The sequence below is a fragment of the Nannobrachium achirus genome, assembly GCF_963921795.1.
Source record: "Nannobrachium achirus genome assembly, chromosome: 16".
NCBI lineage: Eukaryota > Metazoa > Chordata > Actinopteri > Myctophiformes > Myctophidae > Nannobrachium > Nannobrachium achirus.
The window spans coordinates 21,385,346-21,410,997 of NC_137823.1; the positions used below are offsets into that span (position 1 = coordinate 21,385,346).

The 25,652-nt window shown below is 44.6% G+C and overlaps 1 protein-coding gene across 1 annotated transcript in view; it reads right to left on the reverse strand.

Annotated features, from left to right (window-relative positions):
* Positions 1-5,528: 5,528 nt before the first annotated feature.
* The window catches only part of tmem200a (transmembrane protein 200A), a gene marked incomplete at its 3' end in the record, with an annotated part of 60,732 nt that continues 40,608 nt past the window's right edge, over positions 5,529-25,652 (reverse strand). Inside the window, exons 2-5 of the mRNA XM_080744786.1 lie at positions 16,519-16,655; positions 15,429-15,769; positions 13,388-13,557; positions 5,529-6,728 (exon numbers count right to left, since the gene is read on the reverse strand). Coding sequence (XP_080600912.1) covers positions 5,529-6,728; positions 13,388-13,557; positions 15,429-15,769; positions 16,519-16,643 — 1,836 coding nt within the window. The 5' untranslated portion in view covers positions 16,644-16,655. The remainder of the gene's footprint in view (positions 6,729-13,387; positions 13,558-15,428; positions 15,770-16,518; positions 16,656-25,652) is intronic.

Here is a 25,652-nt window from a genome sequence, read left to right on the forward strand (position 1 = left end):
GTATCTTCGTGTCGCATGGCTTCCATTGAAAATGAACGGGAGACTGCTGTATCTTTGCTTCTTTGTAGCCAGCAGTGAACACAATGTAATGATGTTTTCCTGCATGTCTGCCTCCTTTGTTGTCAGAGGCATACAGTGTTCCCATAGCTCATAAATCAATGTTTGTACATTTCCTTAGATGGTTGGGTCGCGGCTTGAAGGTCAGTTTCAATGAGCTCACAGCTTTTTGGCTGGAGGGCAGGCCATGATTTAACTAAGTGCTGTTTTTATCTACATTTCTAATGACCCCCGAAAATATTTACTTGCATGACTTGAGCGCTCGCGTGCGTGTGTGTGTGTGTGTGTGTGTGTGTGGGAGTGTGCGCGCGTGCACATGTACTGTACACACACACACACGCCCACAAAGTTTGGAAGGTGAACAAAACATGAATTCCCAGGTTGTTTCAGTAAAATTTCAACCTTGAGTTTGATGTGAGCTGAACACAGGGTAAAAACAATGAAGAGTCTGTCCTTGCTTAGCATTGCATGTCTCTGAAGCTGCTCACACACTGTAAAGTTAGGAGTATTTTACCTCGGGTTGGATTTGTTAGGGGGCAGAGACGTGCAGAGAGGCAGGGGCTGACATTTCCAAAAGGGCTTTTGGTGGAAATACCGAAAATAGCCGACCTCCAAGCTTGTAAGCTTGGAGGTCGGCTATTTTCGGTGCTTGATACCACACTGAACGTGAACATGAATGCAGTTTTCACTATGGCGAAAGAAGGAATTTGCATTTCTTTCGCCATAGTGAAAACTGCATTCATGGTCTGGAGAGCTCAAGCCCCCTTTCATGCCTGTGTGTGCACGTGCCTGCTGTAATGTTAAAAGTATTTTACTTCGGGTTGGATTATTTAGGGGGAGATGGGGAGGAATCCATGCCTCTGCTTTTGATATCACCCCCTCTCTGGTTGTTCATTTTCATTGCTGCTCGACCAGTGTTTATCCCTGCTTTTTGTCAGAATGAATTAACCCATTAAAGGAGTAGTTCACCCTTTCTATCGATTACTCACCCCATGGAGACTTGAGTTCAATTATATGTTTTTGTTTTTGTTGCATTCCTAAGCCAATAATTTACCCCCATTGATTCCAGATGGAGACCCAAATTCATGTGGGTCCCCTTTCGGAATCGATGGGCCTACAAAGATTGGGCCAAATTATTGGTTTAATAATTTGACAAAAACAAAACAATATGATTGAACTCAAGTCTCCATGGTGTGAGTAATCAATAGAAAAATTGTCATTTTGGGAGTGAACTACTCCTTTAAGGCAGATTTTTGGCAGATTCTAAAAATGCCATTATAGTTTAATTGATTGAATACTTCATTAACATTTTAAAAAAGCACAGCTCGTCCAAGCTTGCATATCTTCTATTTTTGAATAGCCCCATAATCTAAAATGACTTTTTAGGTTTTAATGGGTTGAATAAAAGCATTTCCCTTTGGTAAATGTAGATCTAACATGTTTGAATGTGTGTTAACCACAAAGATCCTGGAATCATCTTTCAATTAAAGAAATAGCAAAACTATCTAAAAGATCACACTACTTTGCATTGCAGCACCGATTGTGAGCTTGTATCAGCAAATCTTTGTTGTATGAAGAAGTACTGTATATACGGGTTAAGTAATTGAAGAAATGAAGCACTTAGATTTTTAGGTCAAAGCACGCGTGATGAGAATTCTTAATCAGAACTTTTTTTTTATTATTAATATGTGAACATCAAGGAAACAAAGACAAAGAAGGAAATGCACAACGTTAGACTGCAGATCAGGATGTTTTACTCTGTAACTGTGGTGTTGTAGACTAGAGTCCATCGCCCAACACCTTATGCAGAACTAAACTCTATCTGGCATTGAACTGTCCTCCTTTCTGAATGGCTGCAGGTTCACTCTGTATTTTCCATTTGCTGTTTTCTCAGGGTTCACCGTCATCACACCATTTAAATAACATTAAAAAAAATAAGAGCTTCCTCGGACATGATGGGACATCATCGTTTTCCTGCTCGAAAGATAGTAGTGTTGAAGTGTGAATAATTCACAGAGAATCCTGAGTGAAGTGCTCCAGAACAGTGGTTTATGTGTGTTCATGTTTAATGTTATTTTTTATAATGGCTACCAGGTTGGTTCAGAAAGAAAGAAAGAAAGAAAGAAAGAAAGAAAGAAAGAAAGAAAGAAAGAAAGAAAGAAAGAAAGAAAAACAGGTTTTAAATGGGCTCTCTGCTCTGACATAATACCAAGTGCGTCTTAATGCTACATCAATGGCCTCACTGCACCAGACATGTGGTTTGTACTAGCAGACCACAATGTGTTTTAGTATGGGAGTTTGGCATGGCTCTGAATCTCTCTGTAGTATTGTCAGTTGTCATGGTAAACTGGCTTCATAGACGGACAGATATTCTGCTTAGTATGGACTCGTCACATCTACTAGCACTACCTGAGAATTAGACAATGACACGCGCACACTCGCACACAGACACACACAGAGACACCTTTTGAACAAATATGCAGTAGCTGTACACAGGCAAATCCTCAGTGTTCATTTATTCATTTGTAACTCCAGTTTGGTTACATTTACTTTACACTTGTACACTGTATAAGACGGCACTGAGACAATCGAGCCATTCCTGCACGGCTTGGAAACGGTGGCTCACTGACTGAAAAGACAAGCGGTGGTGGTGGCAGAACAGGCTTCATGCACAACAGCCATGTTGGAGAGAAGTTGGGTCTCTTCTCACTTCCTTCACAGGTGTTACCACCAGTAATACTAATGAAGGCTCTGTTCCATTCTGATCAAACAGACAGAGTCAGGGTGCTGATAGTGTGCTCACTAGAAACACTTTGCTATACCAGTGGGTCTCAAAGTGTGGTTCAGGGACCGTCATGGGTCCTTGGGGGTTCCAAATGACCCCTTAAAAAGTTGTGTAATAAAATATTTGAGAACCATTGTGCTACATGAAATGGAACAGAGCCTTCATTAGTGTCATTGGTAACACCTTTGAAGGAAGCGAGACGAGACCCAACTTCTCCCCAATATGGCTGCTGTGCATATAGCCTATTGAGGATGCTACTGTTACATTAGGAGTGACAAGTTAAGGATGGACAAGATCAGAAATGCTCACATTAAGAGGATCAGTCCGGGTTAGAATGTTTGGGGATAAAGCAGGGACATGTGCAGGGGATGGGTGAGAGGTAGGGATCATGGAGCTTGTTCATTTGTATTGATAAAGAGCACCTTATCGATCCCACTATTGAGCTTTTTCTAATATTTTGTGGAAAGATGTGAGACGACAAATTCTGAACAGAACTGGTATCTTTTATTATTGTCCAGTTGTTGTGAATGTGAGTGTGTGGCTGACCATGCCATCTATGAAGATGACAATTGACAAAAGTCAAAAATATTTTGCCTATCACAAAAATTTAAATAAACATTCATTAATGTACAATAAATGTTAAATGGCTTTATATTAGGAATAGTACTGTAATAATTTCTTGATCACCTCTTGTCTTGATTGTTTAAACATGATGTCATGGGACGCTATATGCTCGATAACCCCAAAGCTTATTCATACCGGGTACTCAATAAATGTGTTATCGAGTATGTAAGAGGCTCGTGTTTCTAGCTTCCTAGTGAGAGGTACAATGACCCCAGGAAAAAAATCCACTCGTCCTAGACAATTCACCCTCCTGGCCCCCAAACTGTGGAATAAATTCCCTGTCACACTTAAAACGACAGACTCACACCCTAGCTTCCACTGTGGACTGAAGACTCACCTCTTCAGACTCCACCTACGGTAGGCCCATAGCACTGGCCGTAGCACTTGCCTACCCTCAATGACCATACATGAAAGCTACCGTAGATAGCATTTTAGGTATATATAATAAGTGTTTTACTGATTAGGTGCTTGGTCTACCTACGTTATTTTTTTATTTTGTCTAGATTGATATTTCTATGCAATTGATGTTTTCTGACGTTGATATATTGTTGTATTACCTTGCTTATTTTATTGATGTACTGTGTATCACCTTGCTTAATTTAAGTCACTCTGGATTAAGAGCGTCTGCTAAATGCATAAACTGTAAACTGTACAATGGGAGAAGGATGCTGAAGATTGTTGAACTGCCAGGTAAGAGGAGAGGAAGGCCAAAGAAGAGCTTTATGGATGCGGTGATAGAGGTCATGCAGGAGGATGGAGAGACAGAGAAAGACGCGAGAAAAAAAACACAAACAGTTGGGAAAGCTGTGGCAATACCTGATGAGAATTAACCGAAAGAGCAAGAAGAACTATTTGATTTGTACTCAGAGGGGCTTCGCACCAAATTCTGGGTCCTAGTTACAAGGTTTACTGTGAGGTGAGCTCCCCATGAATGTTTAACCCATTTAGACTGGGAACACATTATTAGGCATTATTTTGTGCTTTGACTATTGAAAAATAGCAGATGTACAAGCTTGCAGCGCGGCACTCGCTATTTTCAATAGTTAAAGCACAAAATAATGCATAATAATGCGTTATTTTGTGCTTTATTATTCGGTGCCGCGCTGCAAGCTTGTAGATCTGCTATTTCTCAATAGCTAAAGTATAAAATAATTAAGGCCCCTCCACCTTGGGCCCTAGTAACTCAGTCCCACTTCCCTCCCCCTTCTAACGCCCCTGCTCTCTCAAGAGTTCAATTACCACTGAAGATTTTACTGTGTCGCCTTGGGTGTTTAGAACCTTGCATCTGAACATCCTCTATTCACCATGTTATCTCCATGACCCATCGCTCTGAAGTGTGTTTCGTTAGCCCAAGGCTAGAGTCACCGTGATGGTTTTCAAAATGTCTGTCTTCTAGTGTTCTACACTTCTATTGTAAACCCTACAATGCCTGGGGCTAATCCTCACTATAAAGGAAGTATTGGTGTGTCTTACAGTATACTAACTCGTAGGCTACTGGATTTGGCATTCAAGGAGGGGATCAGTAACACTGCCGCACAAATACTGGAGAGACTGAATAGCACTGGTTAAAGTACAGACAAGCTAGTCAGTTCCAGTGGATGACACCTAGCTGTGATGTCCTAATTAGCTCATAGCCCAATTCATGTTTTATTCTAAAAAACAATTCAGAATTTAAATAAGGTTTGGAACAATAGCCTATCTACAGTATCTCTTCACAATACGCCACCATAGTTGAAACCCTGTTGTACCCAGGTTGGAACTGGCTTAACTGTTGTATGATGTATCATGAATGGTATCTTGATTCCGAGGTCCCTTACACCCACTTGTGATGTGTAATATAATGGCACGTTTGAAAATGGCCATATTTTAAAAACCTGATCTAAAACCCTCGTCTCATGTCCGTCCAGGGCGGTGTGTTTGTGTCTGTAAAAACAAACACTCCATAGAAACTCTCTATGAAGACACTCAACCTTCGCAGGAACTTTGACAATGTGAACAGCACGCTCTCCACCGCAGACCCCGACTTCTTCGGAGGAGAAGGCGACACATGTGCACGTTCCACTCAGAAGCGAGTCTCAGAGCTGCCCCTCTTAAGCGCGCTGCTGTTGAACTCGTCGTGCTCGAAGCTCAGGTTATTGTGCGACCTGGATATCATGAGGAGCTTCTCCCTCTTGCTGTAGTCCCTCCTTGCTGCCGCTGCCGCGGCCTCCGTCATGGGGGGCGGCACCGGCCCTGCCCCCCCGGCGGGGGACGGCGCTGGTGCCGCCCCCCATGTCGGCACCAGGAGAGACTGCGCCCCTCCCTCGTCCCTGTCCTCCAGGCGAGCGTATCCTTTGCTGCTGCCGCGGTTGATGCTGCCGCTGTTGATGCTGCCGCTGTTCACACCGCCGCCACTACCGCCGCCGCCGCTGCTACTGCTCCGGTCCAGGCGGGGCCAGCTGGGGTGCTTGCGCTGCGGCTCGGCTCGGTGCACGCTGAGCGTGCTCTGCCGGCGCTCCAGGTCCAGCGACTTGGAGTGGCTGCTGAGCATGTGCAGGGACGAGTTCGAGCCGCCAAAGTCCTGGTGGCTCCGGGCCGCCCCCGGCGACAGCCAGCAGCCCGAGGTAGAGGAGGACGGCGCCGGCGAGAGCGAGGCGGAAGAGGAGGAGGAAGAGGCGGAGTGGCTGCGCTGCAGCCCGGGCGGCTTGGAGGCCTTGGCCACGGTGGCCACGGGCACGGCCAGGGAGAGCATGGCGGGGCTCGGAGGCCCCCCCATGTGTCGCGACCTCTCCCCGTGCCTCTGCGGTCCCCTCTCGCCGTCCCGCCACCCGCACGCCGCCGCCCGGTGCTGCTGCTCCTCCTCGGTGATGGCCTCCATCTCCGGCTCGTCGATGACGCAGTTGTTCAGCTTGATGACGGGCAGCGTGAAGGCCGAGAGCGAGGACGAGACGATGGAGCATGCCCCCACTCGTCCCCACTCCCTCTCCCCGTCCGCGGCCCTCTGGCCCCCCGGCCGCTCCGGGTGCAGCCTCCGGGCCTCCTGGAACTCGGCCCCCAGGAGGCCCTCCTCTTCCTCGGCTCCTCCCAGCGAGCTCCTCCCGGCGCTGTGACAGAAGACGAGCGGGGAGCTCCCCCCGGCCTGCCGCGCCGCGCCGGCGCTCTCCCCGGCTTCCGCCGCGCAGAAGGAGCCGTTGCGGTGGGGGTAGGGGTGGTGCTTGTACTCCCTCTGTCGGAGGCGGTGGATGTCGATGACCGTGGAGTACATGTCCCTCATGTGGATCACCTGGTGGAGACAGCGTCAGAGTTACATTCTTGTTAATGGAGTAGGTGCCTTTTGGGTACACTGTGAAACTGAATGTTTTGGCACGCACAATCTGGGCACAAAGTAAGGTACAAAGGTGCAAAGGGGCTGCTTATTCTCTGAATTAGTCGTGGGTGTGTTTTTGGCACTAATAAAACCTTAATAAAAAAGCACCAATTAGAGTGTTGTTGCCCATTCCATTTAAAGGCCAGGTGCGGACCTATGGCACATAAATAGCAGATTTGACAAGTTGGAGTAGAATCAAAAGTTTTTTTTTTTTTTTTTTGCTGAGGTGAAAGCAGAAAGTGCAAGAGTGGGACCATCTATGGAAGCAGTAGGAATGATGCGATATAATGACGTCACGTCAGGAGAAAAGGAAAGCCCTCCGTTCACCGAAAACATCACAGTGGAAACGTCCACGTATCCTCCGTGGCTGAGTTGCACGTATCAAGGGCAAGGCGTGCAGTTCGGAATCATGCCTTCGTAAGTCCTGTGACGTACCCTCACTAATGTCCAAGAGACACAGGTGATATCTTGACAATATAAACTATGGTCATTCTCTTAGTTCGGTTCAACCTTTAAACCACCTATTAAAGCATGACAGAATGGACAGCCTGTTCATAACCTGTAGCCGGTCATGAACAGGTCTCTGTCTCTCTCTGTCTTTCTCTGTCTGTCTGTCTCTCTCTGTCTCTGTCTCTGTATATCTCTCTCTCTCTCTCTCTCTCTCTCTTCTACTTTTCAGACGTTTTCAGTTTATCTGCCGTTTCAGACCACACACAATGATTTACGTTTTCGGTGCTTCACAGCACTCGCACTCCAGCCAAACCACGCAGCAGCTGACAGGGAGGGCACCGGGGGCAGTCGTATCCCTGTCCTCTCTGTCCCATTAACAAAGCCATCATTTGACAAGAGTTAAATGCCAGGGTAAAATATTTAACTGTGAGGTGGCACTGCTGCGTGTCCCCTGACTGAGTGTGATAACTAATAACAAGCAGAGTGTACGCATGTAGTCAACCCTAATTCAGATGAATCCGCCGGTGCAAAAATAAATTGCCCTAATCGGATTTGGGTCTGACCCCGCTCCATTGTGAATCCATTTCCTCACCCAGAACTAGAATAAAAAGAGAAGGATATCACACTGGGCGTGTGCCAGGCGTGGTAACGGGGTATGGCACATGCGCAGTACAATCTGGCCTGCACCTACACTTTGGCTCAGTAGATGGCGGCGTGTAAACATTAAATGGTAGTGTTTGTTTTGTCCTACTTTAAGTGCCTGCAGGGGACTTGCTCTTTGCTCAAATTAAATGTTCTTATGCCACAAAACAAGTAGGCTTATTTGGTGCCCTAATAGGCACAACTATATGTTGCATATCCTGAATGAATATAAGTTATAGAAATCCATCGTATTCTCATCTACTGCTGTTTTACTGATATTTTGTGTAAGTGCTTATAAATAAATTAAATTGTGCGGTCTGAATTTTTTGCACCATACAAGTACGGCACACACTACAATTAAGACATATGCTTCAAAGTACAGGATTATATAAAAGCATCCCTCTGAAGACCAATTATTTCCCACAATTGATTGATTTAAAACTTTATTAGAAGTTTGCATAGGAAAAGGTAGTTTCATAACAGCTGGTACAAGGTCAACTAAAAGGATAAACACCTCCAAAGAGCCTTGGGCTTGTTTCAATTGGGGTCCTTTAAAAAAAATAAAACACAGCCACTATGCAGAAAATATAAGAAAACCTGCAGCTGTTTAGGTGATGAGTGGAGAGAGAACAAAACAAACAAACACACACCTCGCTCTACTGAGAACGGATCATGATCTTTTTTATCTAGTGCTTCTGCTGGAACACTCTAGCCTGATTTCAGACTCAGCTCACGCTTTAGTCTGAAGCTGTGCTCTATTCTAAGCGATTTACAGGGAGGGACTTTTTTTGCGAGCATGCACGCGCGCATCCGCGCGCGAGTGATCGCAATGCACGGTGATCAAGACGCACGGTGGACGCGACGCACGGTCGCGGACAGTGTGTGTGATTGTGTGTGTGTCTCTGTCTGTGCCAGTGACAGAACTGCGACCAGAAACATGTAATCAACATAAACAGCTTGGTGAACTGTGCGTGCGTGTGTGTGCGTGTGCCTTCCTCAGCCTGCCTGTGTGTGAACTTCGTTTGAATCGTTTCAACTGCTGCGCGGATTGGATATTCGTTAGACCCACCCCCACCCCCCGCGCTCATTGGAGCAACCGAAAATAAAAAGTGATTCCTGTACTCAGCTCCAGACCAGAGAAAGAGTCCACTCTGAGAGTGGGCGGGGTCTCTGGTCTGGAAGCAGGCTAGGAACACTCCACCATGGCAGTTCCTGTTAACACTGCGCATGTGCAATACCCCGGTACCACGCTGGGACACGCCCAGTGTGATATCCTTCCTTTTTATTCTAGACCCAGAAGAGTTGGGTGACCAATCAGGGCCCAGTATTGGTCTGGTCTAACCAATTGTGTCCAGAGCCATTTTCTTTAACCACCCCTTGGAAAAAAACCTTCCATATACAGTAGAGCAGTGAAATTGTCTGGCTGCACGAGGCTACGATAACTATAACTATGACGGTAACTATGTCAGCGTACACAGTACACACACTGATGAACGATAACGTTCTGTAAACAGTGGCACCAAAATACCCACAGCGCAGTCTGCAGCTGTGTCAGAGTGCACAAACAGACACAGAGACAGAGAGCTAGAGAGAGAACTCTGCCTCGAGGGCAGTGGTTATTTTTTGTATCAAGGACCACAACATTGACACACTGACATGCATTATTAGGCTAAGGATCCCCATTTAATGGAATTTCTATTTCTGAGACCCTAATTTATATTGTAAAATCAATGTTAATTTAACTCTGAGTGTACAAATGGGTCCCTTTGGTTCCTAACTATCATTTAGCTGGAGACCCCATGGAACTCCCTCAAGGACCCCTGGGGGTCCCCGGACACCACTTTGAGAACCAATGCTCTAGGGTGCTGAAAAATGTGCAATGGGATGTTGTGCATAATCTGTCTTGATTATTAATTATAAGGAGGCAAGGCAATTAGTTGCAGGGTACTATCGGAGGTAATGCCAGCTATAGTCTGCCAGCTAGTGTTAGGTATTCATAAGTGTCTGGAGTGTTACTTAGATGGCGTTTTGCATAGATAGATGCTAGCTTTGATGTTTATATGGTATCGTAGTGTAAAAGGTAGAACTGGGAGAGTCAAATGGGATAAACGAACACTAAGGCGGTTATAGGAGAGAGAATGAGACAGAGGAGATGATGAGAGGAACAGGAGAGGAGAAATTATAGGATGATAAATGTCATCGTTGTAGATGACTATTAACTCATTTGATGCCCACGACACGCCAACTTGTCAAACTTTGATGCCTCCCGGTGCCCACGACGCGTTGTACAGTAAGCTACAGTAAGCTGTAGCTTACTGTACAGTACGAAGCACCCGCCCGTGAAGGAAAACACTCCAATTCCCAAAATGCACCGGGAGATCACGTGACCAGGAAGTCGCGGCTCCTCATTACAGCCTGTGTTATGTGATTCAAAAAAGTGCATTTATCTCCTAATCTAACTTTTAAATCACGTTCATATTTAAAACGTGGCCTTCTCTACCGGCCTTTACAAAAGCATTGATGCCCGCGATTGTTATTTTTCTGTTCTGAGTGAAAGAAAATAGCCATCTTAGCAGAGCCATCGGTTGCAGAGTGAAGATGTGAAACCAATCTCCGCTCCCCTGGGGGAAGCAGAAAAGTACTCCCTGAACTGAATAGAAGTGCCTGGAGGACATCTGGACGAACGCTGATGATTTCAGTAAGCTGGAAATGTGCTCGCGTCTCCCTTGACTGTTAGTGACTCATGTGCATTATGTGGAGAGCAAGAATAATGATATGAATGTTGGCTACTGGGTTATGCTGCCCGTACAGTGTATTGTTAGGATTAATGATTGTCTGGGTTCCATTTTATTCACAGTGCCAGTAGCCTCCTCTTGGCATGTGTGTGTGCGTGCGTGCGTGCGTGCGTCCAAAAATGGACCCTCAAGGCGAACGGCACGTGTCAAAACAATGCTAGGAAAAGAAATGTCCCTTTTTTTGTTATTGCATTGCGGAAAAAGTAACCCAGAGTTTGGCAGGATACTCCTGTTAAAGGAGTAGTTCACCCCCAAAATGACTTTTTTTCTATTGATTAGTCACGCAATGGAGACTTGAGTTCAATAATATTTTTTGGTTTTTGTCGCATTCCTAAGACAAAAATTTGATACTAGTAAATTTACCCCCATTGATTCCGGATGGTGACCCGTTTCGAAACGGGTCACCATCCGGAATCAATGGGGGTAAATTTATTGTTATCACATTTTTGTCTTAGGAATGCGACAAAAACCAAAAAATATTATTGAACTCAAGTCTCCATTGCGTGTAGCCTAGTTCCAGACCCTGAATCGCTAGCCACACCCCTTTACATTTTTTGTTTTGGCGATTCAGGGGTCTAGAAGTGCTCTCATTGAAGAGGCCTGCCTCGGTTGAAAATCCGTACGGCGAATCAGCGTTGTGAATCAGCGTCTTGTGATCAGCGTGGGTGGGGGTTTCCCACAACTCATGAGTGTTTCCAAGTACACCAGCTTCGCCGCCGTACCGTACCGCGCATCGCGCTAAAATGCGGTAAAATGCGATCGTATCGATCTCGCTATGAAACACCAGTAGCAGGCATGTTATGTTGTGTTTGATTACTAGTTCGTAGTGCTCCTATTCTGACTGTTTCTTTGGTTAGCAAGTAGCACTAGCAAGCAACAGGCTAGCCACTAGCCAGCCACACATAACAAGCATGATAACAACACTATGTCATGTGTTGGTCGGTGAACCAATCGCTGAAGACTGCCTCTTTTTGGCAACGCCCATCCCTGCAATCGCCCTCAGGGGAAGAACTTTCAGACTGAATAATGAAGTGAAACGAAATGTCAATTCAGGCTGAGTGTCAGGCTACATTGCGTGACTAATCAATAGAAAAAAAGTCATTTTGGGGGTGAACAACTCCTTTAAGTTTTGTCGGCACACACTCAAGCCATACAGTATGACCGGCTTCATCGTGAATCGTGTGCTTGCATTTTGCTAAGCAATATATTGTATAGTGTAATTTATATTAATTTATTAGTGAATAGATTTACCCATTGACTTGAATGGGAAAATGCCCAAAAAAAGCAACGCAAAGTTTGGAAGGCTACTCCTGTTAAGTTTTGTCAGCACAGCTCAAGCCAGTGCTTCCATTTTGCTAGGCGATAATATAGTATAGTGTAATTTATATTAATTTATCAGTGATTAAATTTTTTCCATTAATTGGAAAAATGGAAAAAAGAGCAACCCAAAGTTTGGCACGCTACTCCTCCCACAGCTTTGGCAGCACACACTCAAGCCATTATGTCAAATCCACCGCCAAAAATAAAAAGAAGAATCAATAATGAGCGGTCGACACGCAAAATACTGAGTTGTTAACATCCCTCAAGCCTCTTTTCTCCTGGGTATAACTGTGGAAGTGCCAACCTGCAGACTAGTCCCGACTCCCAACATTTTGTCGTTGAGGCACAGCGGACAAGGAGGGACTGATCGTCAAAAACACAGAAACATCCAGATTTGTGGCACACAATCAGGTCATTATAAAATCTTTCCCCAAAAACACACACACGCACGCACGCACGCACGCACGCACACACACATACACACAATGACTGGTGAGCCATAGCTCTGTAGGTTGGCTATTCATGTGTGGAACCAAGTTCCCTGGAATGAACACTCTGTCATAACAAATGTCCCCCACTGTGTGTGTGTGAGCTCAGTAGTGTTCTCCCTGCATGGGGTGCCTGCTGACCTAGCGGTCCAGGCGCATACCACATAGGCTCTGAAGTATGACAGCGTGTCACGGGTTCAAGTCCTGTTCCTGACAACCTTTGCTGCGTGTCTCTCTCTCTCTCTCATCTACTTTTCAACCGTTTCCAGTTTATCTGCCGTTTCAGAGCACACACAATGATTTATGTTTTCGGTGCGTCCCAGCACTCGCACTCCAGCCAAACCACGCAGCAGCTGATGGGGAGGGCACCGGGGCCTCTAGGGCAGTGGTTCTCAATTGTTTTCGTGGCAAGGACCCCCAAATTGACACTTATTATCGCGCAGATCCCCCTATGGAAAAGATATGCCAGGGACCCCCCATGTAAGAGAAGATGTTTACGACTCTATACCAGTGATTCTCAACCATTTTAATTTCAAGGACCCCCAGTTTGATATGCATTAGGCTACAGACCACCATTTAATGGTATTTCTATCTCTGAGACCCTAATTTACTATTGTGAAATCAATGTAGATTTTACTCTGAGAGTGTACAAATGAAATTTCCTGTCAGTCTACTGTCCTATCAATAAAGGCATAGAAGCCCCCCCCCCCCCCCCCCCCCCCCCCAAAAAAAAATAATAGTACAAAAAAAATAAAAGGGGCCTTTCTGTGTGGAGTTTGCAAATCGTGGGATAAAAAAAAAGATAAATACAAAACGAGTGGTGTTGGAAATACAAGGTTTTCACCCGACAACGACGATAGGCTATATGTTGTTGTTTTACCTTGGTCTCTCTGTCTCTGTTCTCGTGAAGTATGGCGTTGGCACAGATGAAGATGAAGATGCCGATGCCCATGGTGAAGGGCCCTAGCATCTTCATCCTCTCAGAGTGGCGGTGCTGCTCCAGGAAGCGGGCCAGGAGGCCCCTGCTGGCCCCCGCCACCGAGGAGTTACCTGCAGCAGGAGAAAGACGGTTACACCACGTCACAATAGTTTGAGCAAAATGTGACAACCTTTAACCACTTCCGGGGACTGATACAAGTAAGTAGGTCGGTAGTTGCTTATTGTCAGTAAGACGCGGGAGTCTGTCTCCATCACAATACGATCCCTGGGAGTTGGATTGCGGAGGTGGAGCCTACCATCAGCTCCCAGTACTTGCTGCCTGACTTGCCGCATCTAAGCCCGCGCTACTCATATACTGAGTTGGTCGGTGCACAGGATCGTACCCATGACCTTGTGGTCCAAAGGTGAAAGCTCTACCGACTGAGCTACCCAGAACACAATTAATAGCTGAGTGATTAATAATCTGATTAATAATCTGATTCTACAAATGCCTTCTAAATCAGTAGTTCTAAAACCTTTTCATGCCAAATACCCCCAAATTGATATACTACTGTATATACTGTATATGGCCGTGGCTAGGGGCCCCCAGAAGAGAAGATTTGTATTCTCAAAATGATTCAACATTTTTTAATCACGTTCAAGATTTTTAGCTCTTTTTAACCTTTCTGTGCCAAATGCCAAAATGGCTCCAAGGTAGCTGTGCCACGGTTTTGTATGTTTTTCTTTACTATGCAATGAAAAAAAATGTTTTTTTTTAATATATTTTTTTCCCCACAGAAACAGACACAGTTGTTGTGATTCAGTGGCAAAAATAATTTTGTCAATCAGACAAATGGTTCCAGAGATAGAGCTGTTTGAATCAAAAAAAGTGTCCATCCACTAGAATGAACACACATTTTCTCAATCAGCTAAACGAGGGAGCCAACACACAAACAGAGAAAAGAATCTCTCTGATCTCAGGTCATTTTGACATCTTTTGAAAAAAAAAAATAAAAAAAAAAGTTTTTTCTTTCTATACAAAAAACACAAAAGACGTCATGAGACGTCATTGGCACCCAGGGCCTTTGAAAAAAAAACGTCAAGAGACGTCATTGGCACTGAATGAGTTAAATTAACACTAAGTGAGATTGTATATCTGCTATTTTTAATAGCCAACGCAAAAAATCTAAAACTTTACCGGTTTTAATGGGTTAAGGTGCTTACCACATATAGGCTCTAATGCCTGCGAGTCTGAATTATGCCCTTTATTGTTATGATATGTTCCGACCATCTGAATATCAGTCAAGACGACATGGCACAGGCCTGGTATATTGTTTAGCGTACAGCTTGGTTCTGATGGACACAAGCAAGTTCCTCTCTTATCTTTGTGTATACAGTAACCAGGCTCTGTCCCTGTTTTGCCTCCAGAGCTACAGTAACCTACCAACCTGAATGTTTCATGTACTTCTCCTATGAGCTCATATTAAACTTTAATGTGTAGTGTCTCTGACACTGTTTTTCCGCAACAACTATTTGATACAGAATTCCACAACCCCTGCTTTAGACAATGACCTATCGTTGCTGTCGATAACAACAATCCATCCAAAGATGTGACACGTTGTGAGCTTGTAGGTCAGCAATTTTTGCTACTTTTACACTGCAGCAGGCCCGGCGCCAGGACTCAATGGCTTAGGGGGCCGTGAGCTTAAATGAAGGTTGCAACCATATTCAAATGTGTGTTTCAAGCAAGTCACCTTTGTTTTTGAGTATTTGCAACTCTGTAAAACCGATTTCACTGATCCGCGGGGGAGGGGCAAGGTGGTCCACGTGAGGGGACCCGGCCCCCTCTTGCACACCCGTGCCGCCGGGCCTGCACTGTAGTACAATGAAGTAGGACATTCATTTATGAAAGAAAAAAAAACGAAGGTTTCTGCCCAACAGCGATCACATTGTGACCTCGCTGAACTGAACTTGAAATCAACCTTTGTGTGTGACGGTGTTACCTGGCGCATTATTGCTAGCGCTGGAGTTGTAGATCAGCGCCTCCTCAGCTCCGCCCGTGGTGGCCATCTTGAGCCCTTTCACGTCACCGGAGGAGGCCATTTTGGCTCCCGTAGCAGCAGCAGCAGCAGCAGCAGCAGCGGTAGAGGCAGTGTTCTCGGCGGGCATGGAGAGTAAAGGCACGGTGTGGTTGCCGTGCGGGCTGTGGGGCCAGTAGCCCAGCGTTGCCATGCCGATGCCCATGGCGAGGATGAGGAGGCCCAGAAGGAGGAAGAACCCCGAGGCGGAGTAGAGGCGGAGTCTCCCGCGCACCACCACCACATCAGCTCGCCGCTTCCTTTTCCTAACCGGGGGACATGATGACACTGTGTTATTGCGACCAAAGGTCGCAGTTTAGTATGTGAAACGGCACATCATGTCTCCGTCAGTCTAGACGTGTACACTTTTTTACAGTCTATGGGTTTTCCGCTCTGACATCACTGTGATGTCAGGGGCACCACTCTAACAAAATCCTTTTATGCCCATAATGGAGTTCCCTGATGTCATCAATATTAAGCCCATATAACAGGACTTCATATGGGAATGCCCATATATGGAGGCCACATCGGCACATACCGGTACCTCACTAACAGAATATGAAGACAGATGGCCAAGACAGCCCATACATGTGTGGCTGGTTCTACAGACAGGGATCTCCATGTATGGGCATAAAAGTGGTTGTATGATGTCAGATGTCATAGACGTCATAGGACTTTCACATAACAATGTAATGTTAACGATGTTTGGGCCAGATGGCCAAGACATGGACCGACCTCGCCCTTTAGGGTCGCTTGACGCATACTGTAGACATATATCTATTGAGTATTTTACTTTACTATCTACTAGCACTCCCGCCAATGCGGATTTTACACTCTATATATATAAACAGAAAGTAAACAAGAGAGCAAAAATGGCGTTCGGCCACAGACGGAAATAAAACACTTTTTTCTCCCACAGACTAAACGCTTCTCGAAATATGTGTTTAATCAAGGAATATTTAACTTGTCTTGTCGTTCACTTGTTCACAGTGATAACCCAGCCAGCTGAGCATACCTAGGAGCTCCTTCCTGGGGTCCCAGGCCGGGGGGCAGGGCCGGTATGGGGCGGTGCTGCGATCTGCTGGAGTCTTGGCGTTTTAGCTTAGCCAAGCCTGTTAGCACGCCCGCTGCTGCTGTCATGCTGTACTCAACCTGCGACGTGACACACACACACACACACACACACACACACACACACACACACACACACACACACACACACACACACACACACAAATGGTGGAGGTTGTGAGTTGCCATCCAAGGAGTGTATGTGCAAAGTTTGGCATGGATAGGGGCAACGGTGCTGGAGATGAGAGTAGGGCAAAAGTGTGACGTGACATGACGGACAGACAGCCGGTGGAGCTTTCCTGACGGTCACAACAAGTTAAGTTCTTATTTCAAACTATTTGCTTTATAGTAAATAATAGCTTTGAAAAAGTGCAGGGTTTTTTGGATAAATAACTGGACATTTCTCAAAGCACATAAAAGAGACCGCAGTGAAACGACAACAAAGACGCCGGCGTTTCAGAATCGCCTTCATTTGTGTTTAAACGTTTTAAATGTGAGGCTCCGGTGAACATTTAGTGGTTCGAGGATTTGTCTTTGATGTTGTTGAATTATTTATCCACAGAACTTGACATAACACAGACAGCATCCATTTCCCCCGCCCGCCTCTTCAGCATTCTTGCGCGGGAATTAATTAAGGCATTAACTCCGGGGACGCATTATTACACATTATTACTTTAACCATTATTGTCATACTTTAACTATTAAAAAATAGCAGATATACAAGCTCACAGCGCGGCACCGAGTGCCGCACTGCGAGCTTGTAGATCTGCTATTTTTGAAAAATCGTGAAATTGTGTGCAAATATTTTGACCAGATTCTATAAATGTCTTCTATATCCTTCTAACGTTTTTGGAAAAACTAATGTTTCTATCATCAATGGTTCTCAAACTTTTTCACGTCAAGGACCCCCAAAATTACATGTATTCGGCCATGGACCCCCATCTCAAAATGTGTTGTTCCAGGGACCCCCCCAGAAGCAAATATTTGAATAACAAATGTTTGCTTTAAAAAAGATATACTCAAAGATCTGCAAAAAAAATCCCGATTTAAAAAATAGAAATTGCAGATCTACAAGCTCGCAGTGCCGCGCTGCGAGCTTGTAGATCTGCATTTTTTTTTATAGTTGAAGCATAAAATAATGGTTAAAGTAGTAATGCGTAATAAGGTCTTAATCGATTAAGTTGGGACATTTTTTAACTGTCCCCATGTGGCTTTTGACTATATGAAATGAAAAGACTGTCTTTAAAATCTTCCCAAAACGCCAACCATAAATTCACTACAGGGGGGCGGATTGGCATTTCAAAGGACCTGGAATCAGCAGTTCATTGGCAATAGCTATGGAGCAACACGGCCGCCGTCAAACTGTGATTGCAAAGCCCTATCTGACTAAATCCACATTCTGAAATGTGCATAAATATTGAGCCCTCCGGTTGAAGCTGCCAGCTAGCTCCCCGATGCATATAAAACAGTAGTTGTTGTCCCCACACAACATTATGCTTATTGGTATGATAGCCGCCTTAGCCAACTCAGTTAGTATATATAACAGCAACAAAACACACCAGGCAGCAGGGACATGCAGAGAATGTTATAACAGAGAGGCAGGGACTGACATTTCTAAAAGGGCCTTTTGGTGAAATATCGAAAATAGCAGACCTCCAAGCTCACAACGCGTCGCGCTGCGACACCTTGTGAGCTTGGGGTTCGGCTATTTTTGGAGCTTGATACACACTGAACTAAGCATGATCACGTGAATACTGAAGATTTGGCATAACGGCATGGATTTCTACACAGAGAGGGCAATTCTTTCAACACCTTTTATAGGAAGATAAAAGCTCAAGCCCCCTTTGACGTCTATGTGTGCATGTGCCTGCCAGGCAGTACATTTTGTAGTTCTGCCTCGTGCTTTGGAATGAGCTCAGCCACACTGTTCAAACGGGAATAAATAAATGAACATCATTACAATCATAAATGAACCGTAGCATCCCCTCTTATCATATTAGGTGAGAATTCACCTATTCACCTACAGTATCACCTATCATATGTATTGTAGGTGACAATTACGCAAAAACGGGCGATGTAGAAGCTCACAACAACAAATCACGTATTGACGAGTTGTGAGCTTCTATGTCTGCTATTGTTTTGCTGAAGAGATTTGGTGTAGTGCAGGGGGAATAGGACGGCCTGGACGGGACCAAGTATAGACCCCTGGGCGACCCCGGCCAACAACGAATATAATGGGGTTGAAGTGGCTAGAATGCAGGCGCCTTTTTTTGTTTAATGAGAGCAGGACAGAGAGCAACGGTGGTTCAGTTCAACAAAAGAACCAAGCGGATGTTCTCTGTTTTGGTTCACGCAATTTAAACACCAAATTGGACGCCCCCGTCCTGATTTTTCCCAGGCATGCTCCCTGGGACCCCCCAATTCCCACGGAACAAACCCTGTCCTTTTTGGTTGCCGGGAACAGCAGAACCAAAAAATTGCCGAAATCCAGAAGTTGAACTCCAGATGACCTCAAAGAACGCGCTGTTGAGGGCATGGCATATGCAAATGAGCCATGTGCTTTTTATTCTAATTAGCCATGTGTTCATGTGGGTCCGACGTGTCTATACTGCATAGAGAAGTAAAAGTCTGTCATTCCAAATTTACTTGAGGAAAAGTAAAGTATTGGAATCAAGTAGCAAAAGTATAAGTACAAAATGTTTGAAAATAGCAGATCTACCACTCACAACTTTTAGATCTGCTATTTTCAAATAGCTTTGGTATAAATTAAAATAGGGCTTAAGTGGTTTATGTATGTTTTATCATAATTTATATTTTCAAAGTAACTAACATTTTCAAATAATTGTAGGGGAGTAAAAGTACAATATTTGGATCCCAGATGTAGTGGAGTACAAGTAAAAGTATTGGAAACTGGAAATACTCAAGTAAAGTACAAATACCTCAAAATTGTACTCGAGTACAGTACTTGAGTAAATGTCCTTTGTTACTTTACACCACTGACACTGTAAATAATTGCAAAACAGTGCACATGTCTTATTTTAAGTTGTAAAGATATTTCTTATATTAAATTATGCTCTGCAGTGGCACAAGGGACTCCCAGTGTGGCAACCCAAAGACAATAAAAGAGTATGGCCACAGCCAAGCGACCCTGGGTGGCAGGTGCCTTGACTTAGAGCTTGTACAGAGTGCTGACAGAAGGCTTGTCCACCTGCATTTTGAGCTACAGTCTATGATTTTGAGAGGGGACGTAACAGTCTATAAACACAACAAGACCTCTGTCTAAACACCTGAACGTGGCCATCGTGTCTTCTGGTCTGTGGAATGCAAAAGAGCACATTTTACCTATACCTATACCTATATGTGCCGTTTTTACTGTTGCTACGCTTAAAAATGTAAAATAACAAGTGGAGACCATAGACATTCAATAATAGCTATGTAGGTATTTGGAGTTGGAAATATTGAGGTACAGTATGACATTTTTTATCTCACAGCCCCAGAAAGAAAATAAGGAAGTGTTCATTTGAGCGGTATATAGTTCCTATCATTTTATAATGGACAATTTACTTTTCGGGCAAGTGGGCATGACCTTTGGGCAAGTAGAACATGACCTGTGCTACCCTTTTTCTTTTTTTCTTTTTTTATTTAATTTTTATCCCACAATTTTGTAACCCATTTTTCACCCAGTGCCAACTTTTTCTTTTTTACACATGCACTTTATAATAAAAAATGTTAAAAGAAAAATTCAAAGACTCTTATTCCCTTAATTCAAAGAAAAAAGACATGAGAGAAATCAGAGTGTAATTTACTATATTTTGAGAGAGACAGACAAAAGTTAACAGTACAGAAAACATCCAATCCGTTTCATGGTTGGAGATCTCTCACAAGATGGTGGTCAGTAGCTGGTCAGACATTCGTATATAAATAATACAGTATATGACAGTTAGGTTCCTGTTAATATGATGAGGTTGCCACATCCATCAAAAACATGTGGGGGTCTTCCTAGTAGATTTCTACAAAGGCAGTTAAACTGTTGTTTTGGGGCCACAGTTGATATTAAAGGCAGAGCGTCCTCATTTCCACCAGACAGTGACCTGGCCTTGTGGGTGCAGGTGGCATGGCACAATATATACTGTATATCAGGGATCAGCAACCTTTTTGACATGATGTGCCACATTTTTATTTTCTAGAGTGGCATTGCGCCATGTCAACATACCGTACATTTTAATGACAACTATTTTGTCATATTTTGATTGGCAGGACATTGTTATAACGATCATTAGACCCAGAGCAATGAGCCATCCCCGACTCCCTTCCCAGTCAGAGTTCAGAGTTTTAATGAATGTTGAATTATCTGCAAGATGTAATTTGCTATACATCTCACACTGCTGCCAGTGTGCCGGTGATCACCCTCCCCTGTGCCACTGTTGGCACCCGTGCCTAAGGTTGCCTACCCCTGCTGTATATTGATTGAATTCAATTATTTATATCGATAAATAAACAAATCAAAACACTGATGAAAGTCATTTCTTCAATAACACTTCAAAAAAAGGACCTGTAATCTTTCCATTAGGGTTAATGAGAACACACTGCACGTGTTCTGTATATGTGTGCATACTTGTATTACTGTGTGTGAGTCTGTAACTCTAACACTGTCCGAGTTGAGGGGAAACCTTGAAATGTAAAGGTTTGAGAAACACTGGTATAGACATTGAGCAATTGTCCTTAGGCTTACAATTAGTAATAGATTCAGCCCTGGGTTAGGATTACGATAAGGCATTCAAAGGTTAGATGTAGGGGTCAGGGTTAACGTTGTGTCTGATGTATACGTGAGCAGGTGTGCAACAAGTATAACTAAGGCTTTAGACTTAGGGGTTATAATGGCCCCCCAAAAAACAAATAAAATTGTCGTCCTAAAATATTATTGTCCAATAATCCTAGACTCTATGATGATGATGATGGGCGATGCGGAGACGTGCGGGGACATCCAGATACGTAGGGTTCTTCAGGTCACCAGGCCTCCTCGGGTAGTTTTCCTACGGGCAGAGAACCGTAAATAATATGTAAATGTAAATATTACAACAGGACATCTGTGACAGTAGGTCGTTTTCAGCACTGTGTGGAGTTGCACCCCATATACGGCAAGTTAACTACCAGTGCTTTGGTAATACCTTGCCACACCATGTCTAGTTATGTGATTGTGAATATGAAATAGCCAATCTATACGGGGTCATACGGGGTCCTCCCTATGTTCCAGGTTCTATGTTCCCCACTTCCCCCCCAAAAAAGGTTCTATGTTCCCACACCCACCCACCAACAAAAAAGGTATGTTCCCTGCCCAACCAAAAAAGGACTTATGTTCCCAATACCAATTCCCAATTTTCACAACTCAAATGCAGGGACATCTGGGCACTAAGAACATGTGGGCAATCCTAATTTAAGTGCCTACTCGTCCAGGTGCTCTGCCCAGATGTCTCCACCCCTAAGTGCCTACTTTTCCAGGTGCCCACTCGTCCAAATGCCCACATTAACCTACCTAGTGCCCAGATGTCCAGGTGCCCACTCGTCCCAGGTGCCCAGTCATAACACAAATATGGTGCCCAGATGTTCCTAGTTCCCCCCTGACACCTATTTGTTTGTGTGTGTGTGTGTGTGTGTGTGTGTGTGTGTGTGTGTGTGTGTGTGGGGGGGGGGGGGGGGGGGGGGAACATAGAACCTGGGGAACATAGGTATGGTCCCTCACATACAAATAATGAACACAACAATAACAGCCATTTGAAAATAGCTGATCTACAAGCTCAAAACAGTGTGAGCTTGTCCATCTGCCATTTTCACAATGTTGTGAGCTTGTAGATCTGCTATTTTCAAAACAATACACATCTTGCATGGGCAGAGATAGATGGAAATTAAATCATGTTATGCCCTTTTGCATCTGACTCTGAGCAGCAAGCTGAACCTAGAGGCTAGTTTCTGATACATCATACAACCTCACTTATCCCCACTCCAAATGGACATTAAACGTGTCACCTACTGTCCCATTTATTTACAACATCAATGACTCTCTAACCGAGGCATTTTTGGGATGTAAATGGCTATCCAGAAGCCTGTATGACTCCATTTAAGGTACATAATACATAGACGCTAGCGAAACATGCTAACGGAGGCTAACAGACAAACTTTATGATAGCTAAATGGAAACTGCACCAAATGCTTTATTTATAATTGCCAGGGCTTCACATAAGACCTGGCTGATAAAGACAGTAAACTTTGATGTGTTTAGGGCACTTGCCAATATTATATGATTTTATGAATTCTCCTCTCTTTGTGTGCCTGGTCACTTGGGCCATAATTAAATAAAAAAATAAAAATAAAAAAGCAACACATGCACTCCAAACTCATTCCGATTTCCTAACTAACTGACTAATGAAAAATGTTAATTTTGTTGATTTAGAAGCACTTACCAATGTGTTAATCCTCTGAGTACAGCACAACACACAGAAGATGAAAGAACTCCATGAAAAAGCACCAACATGTCAGTTTCCTCCAGTCTTTATCTAACCCTCAGCAGATAAAAGATGTAAAAGTTATATTCCTTAATGCACTCTGCAATTCACCACGATTATAATCCTCCTGTATAGTCCCCATTCAAACTGTGCACACACTGTCTGTCTGACATAGCTCTGCCTGCCACTGCAGCCCTGCTGTGCTGGGCTCGCTCAGTGGAACACGAGCCAATCAGACGCTGCAGGGCGAAAGTGGGTCAGTTGGAAGGCTTCTGGGCCAATCGGACGCTTCAGGGCGAAGAAGTTCAGTGGGACAGAGCCCTCCCATCCAAGTGGAACGGGCCAATGGGCAGCCTATGCAACCGGCAGGCCCTCCCAGCCACATTGGAACAAAGTGGAACAGTGGGACAGAGAGCAGTGGGATTCAGCAAGCCAAGTGAGAAATGAATTAATGAAAATGATGTCTCCATAAAAAGGGCGTTCATTCTCCTAGGAGGGCATTCCCGCAGGTGCTGTCGGCACCGTCTGGCGTCTGCCACGTACGTGTGCACGCTGCGCACACTGCCTTACACTAACCTCTGCCAGGTGCTCTGCTCGCTCCACTGACTAAAGGGCCATTCCCACTGACTGAGCAATATAACTATAATTATAGCAGTAAAGTATAGTTTTAAAAAAATCAAGTGGATGGCAGTGTTCACACCGATTGTAAAAAAGAAATACAATGGTGAAGGATATAGTTATAGTTATCTTTATAGTTATCTTGCCTGGTGGGAATGGAGCTTAATTGACCAATGTGACTATTGCTCACAACATTCTCTTTTTCTTCAATTTAGTCGTTTTCATTGCCAATTCATTCCTTCCCACACACATTATTGTCACTTGTCACTGCCGTTGTATGCTACTGACTCCCCCACTGGGGTGACGTACCGTTGTTCCCTATTGAGCTTGGCACATTTCCTGGGTGCAAGTTGCCCAGATCGCACATGTCACACGTGTCTTCTTATTTTTTCCCTCTCAAAAAGCACCTGCAATGTAGTGTGTTTGAAACTACATTGCAGTGCACATCATGGGGTGATCACTGCTTTGCCTCCTGTGAATTGTTTTATTTAAATTTTTGTTTATTTTCTGTTTATTTCGTTGGTGAGTGAGGTCAGCAGACAAAGTGACATGACTGAGATGAAAAAAACGTATCTATATATCCAGGTTTGTTTTGTATTCCATTTCCAGTGCATGTGTTCACTCTGCTCAGCTCATTATTATCAGAGATAGTGTGCCCTTCTATTGTGATGTGTTATTTTGTGTTACGCTGTTGTTCATACTGGTATTGTTTGCTGTCCACGCACGCACACGCGCACACACACACACACACACACACACACACACACACACACACACACACACACACGCACATGCACAGACACACACACACGCACACGCTCACACACACACACACACACACACACACACACACACACACACACACACACACACACACACACACACACACACACACACACTAATGCTATATTGCTTTGTTGTGAAGGTGTTTCTGTTCGACTGAGAAGGGCAGCATGCCATGTGTTGTGGACAACCATCATTAGCACTGATGATAGTGTGTGTGCATGTGTGTGTGCGTGTGTATGTGTGTGTTTGCGTGCGTGCGTGCGCATGTGTACAGTGTGCGTGAAAGCTGTGTAGATGCAGGGGGCAGAAAGGGTACAGTAATATAGTAGAGACAAGATGTACTGTACTGTATTTTATGTACCGGTATATGCACTGTGTGTGTGTGTGTGTGTGTGTGTGTGTGTGTGTGTGTGTGTGTGTGTGTGTGTGTGTGTGTGTGTGTGTGTGTGTGTGTGTGCGCGCGCGCGCGCGTGTGTGTGTGTGTGTGTGTGTGTGTGTGTGTGTGTGTGTGTGTGTGTGTGTGTGTGTGTGTGTGCGTGCGACGTGCGTGCATGTGCGCGAGTGCGTGCGTGTGAGTCGTTATCGGAGAATCCAACTTAAGTGCATCTTTATGTGCTACATAATAGCACTTTCCCTGGCATTTGGCCTGCGAATAATGAGTGTGTGTGTGTGCGTGTGTGTGTGTGTGTGTGTGTGTGTGTGTGTGTGTGTGTGTGTGTGTGTGTGTGTGTGTGTGTGAGAGAGAGAGAGAGACTGAGAGAGAGAGAGGAAGAGAGGTAGAGAGAGCATGGGAAAGCATGGGAACATGAACACATCCACTGACCTTTGCCTCCTCCTTTCTCCCTCAAGAGCATACAGTCTCAGTCTGTAACACTCTCTCACTCTCTCTCTCTCCTCTCTGTCTCCTTCTCTCCCCTCTCTCTCCCCCTGTCACCCTCTCTCTCTCTCCAAGGGACGTGCAGAGAATGTTAGAGAGGCAAGGGCTGACATTTCTAAAAGGGCCTTTTGGTGGAAATATCGAAAATAGCCGACCTCCAAGCTCACAACGCGTCGCACTGCGTTGTGAGCTTGGAGGTCGGCTATTTTCGGTGCTTGATACCACACTGAACTAAGCATTATCAAGTAGAAGATATAGCATACAGCATCGATTTCTACACAGAGAGGGCAATTCTTT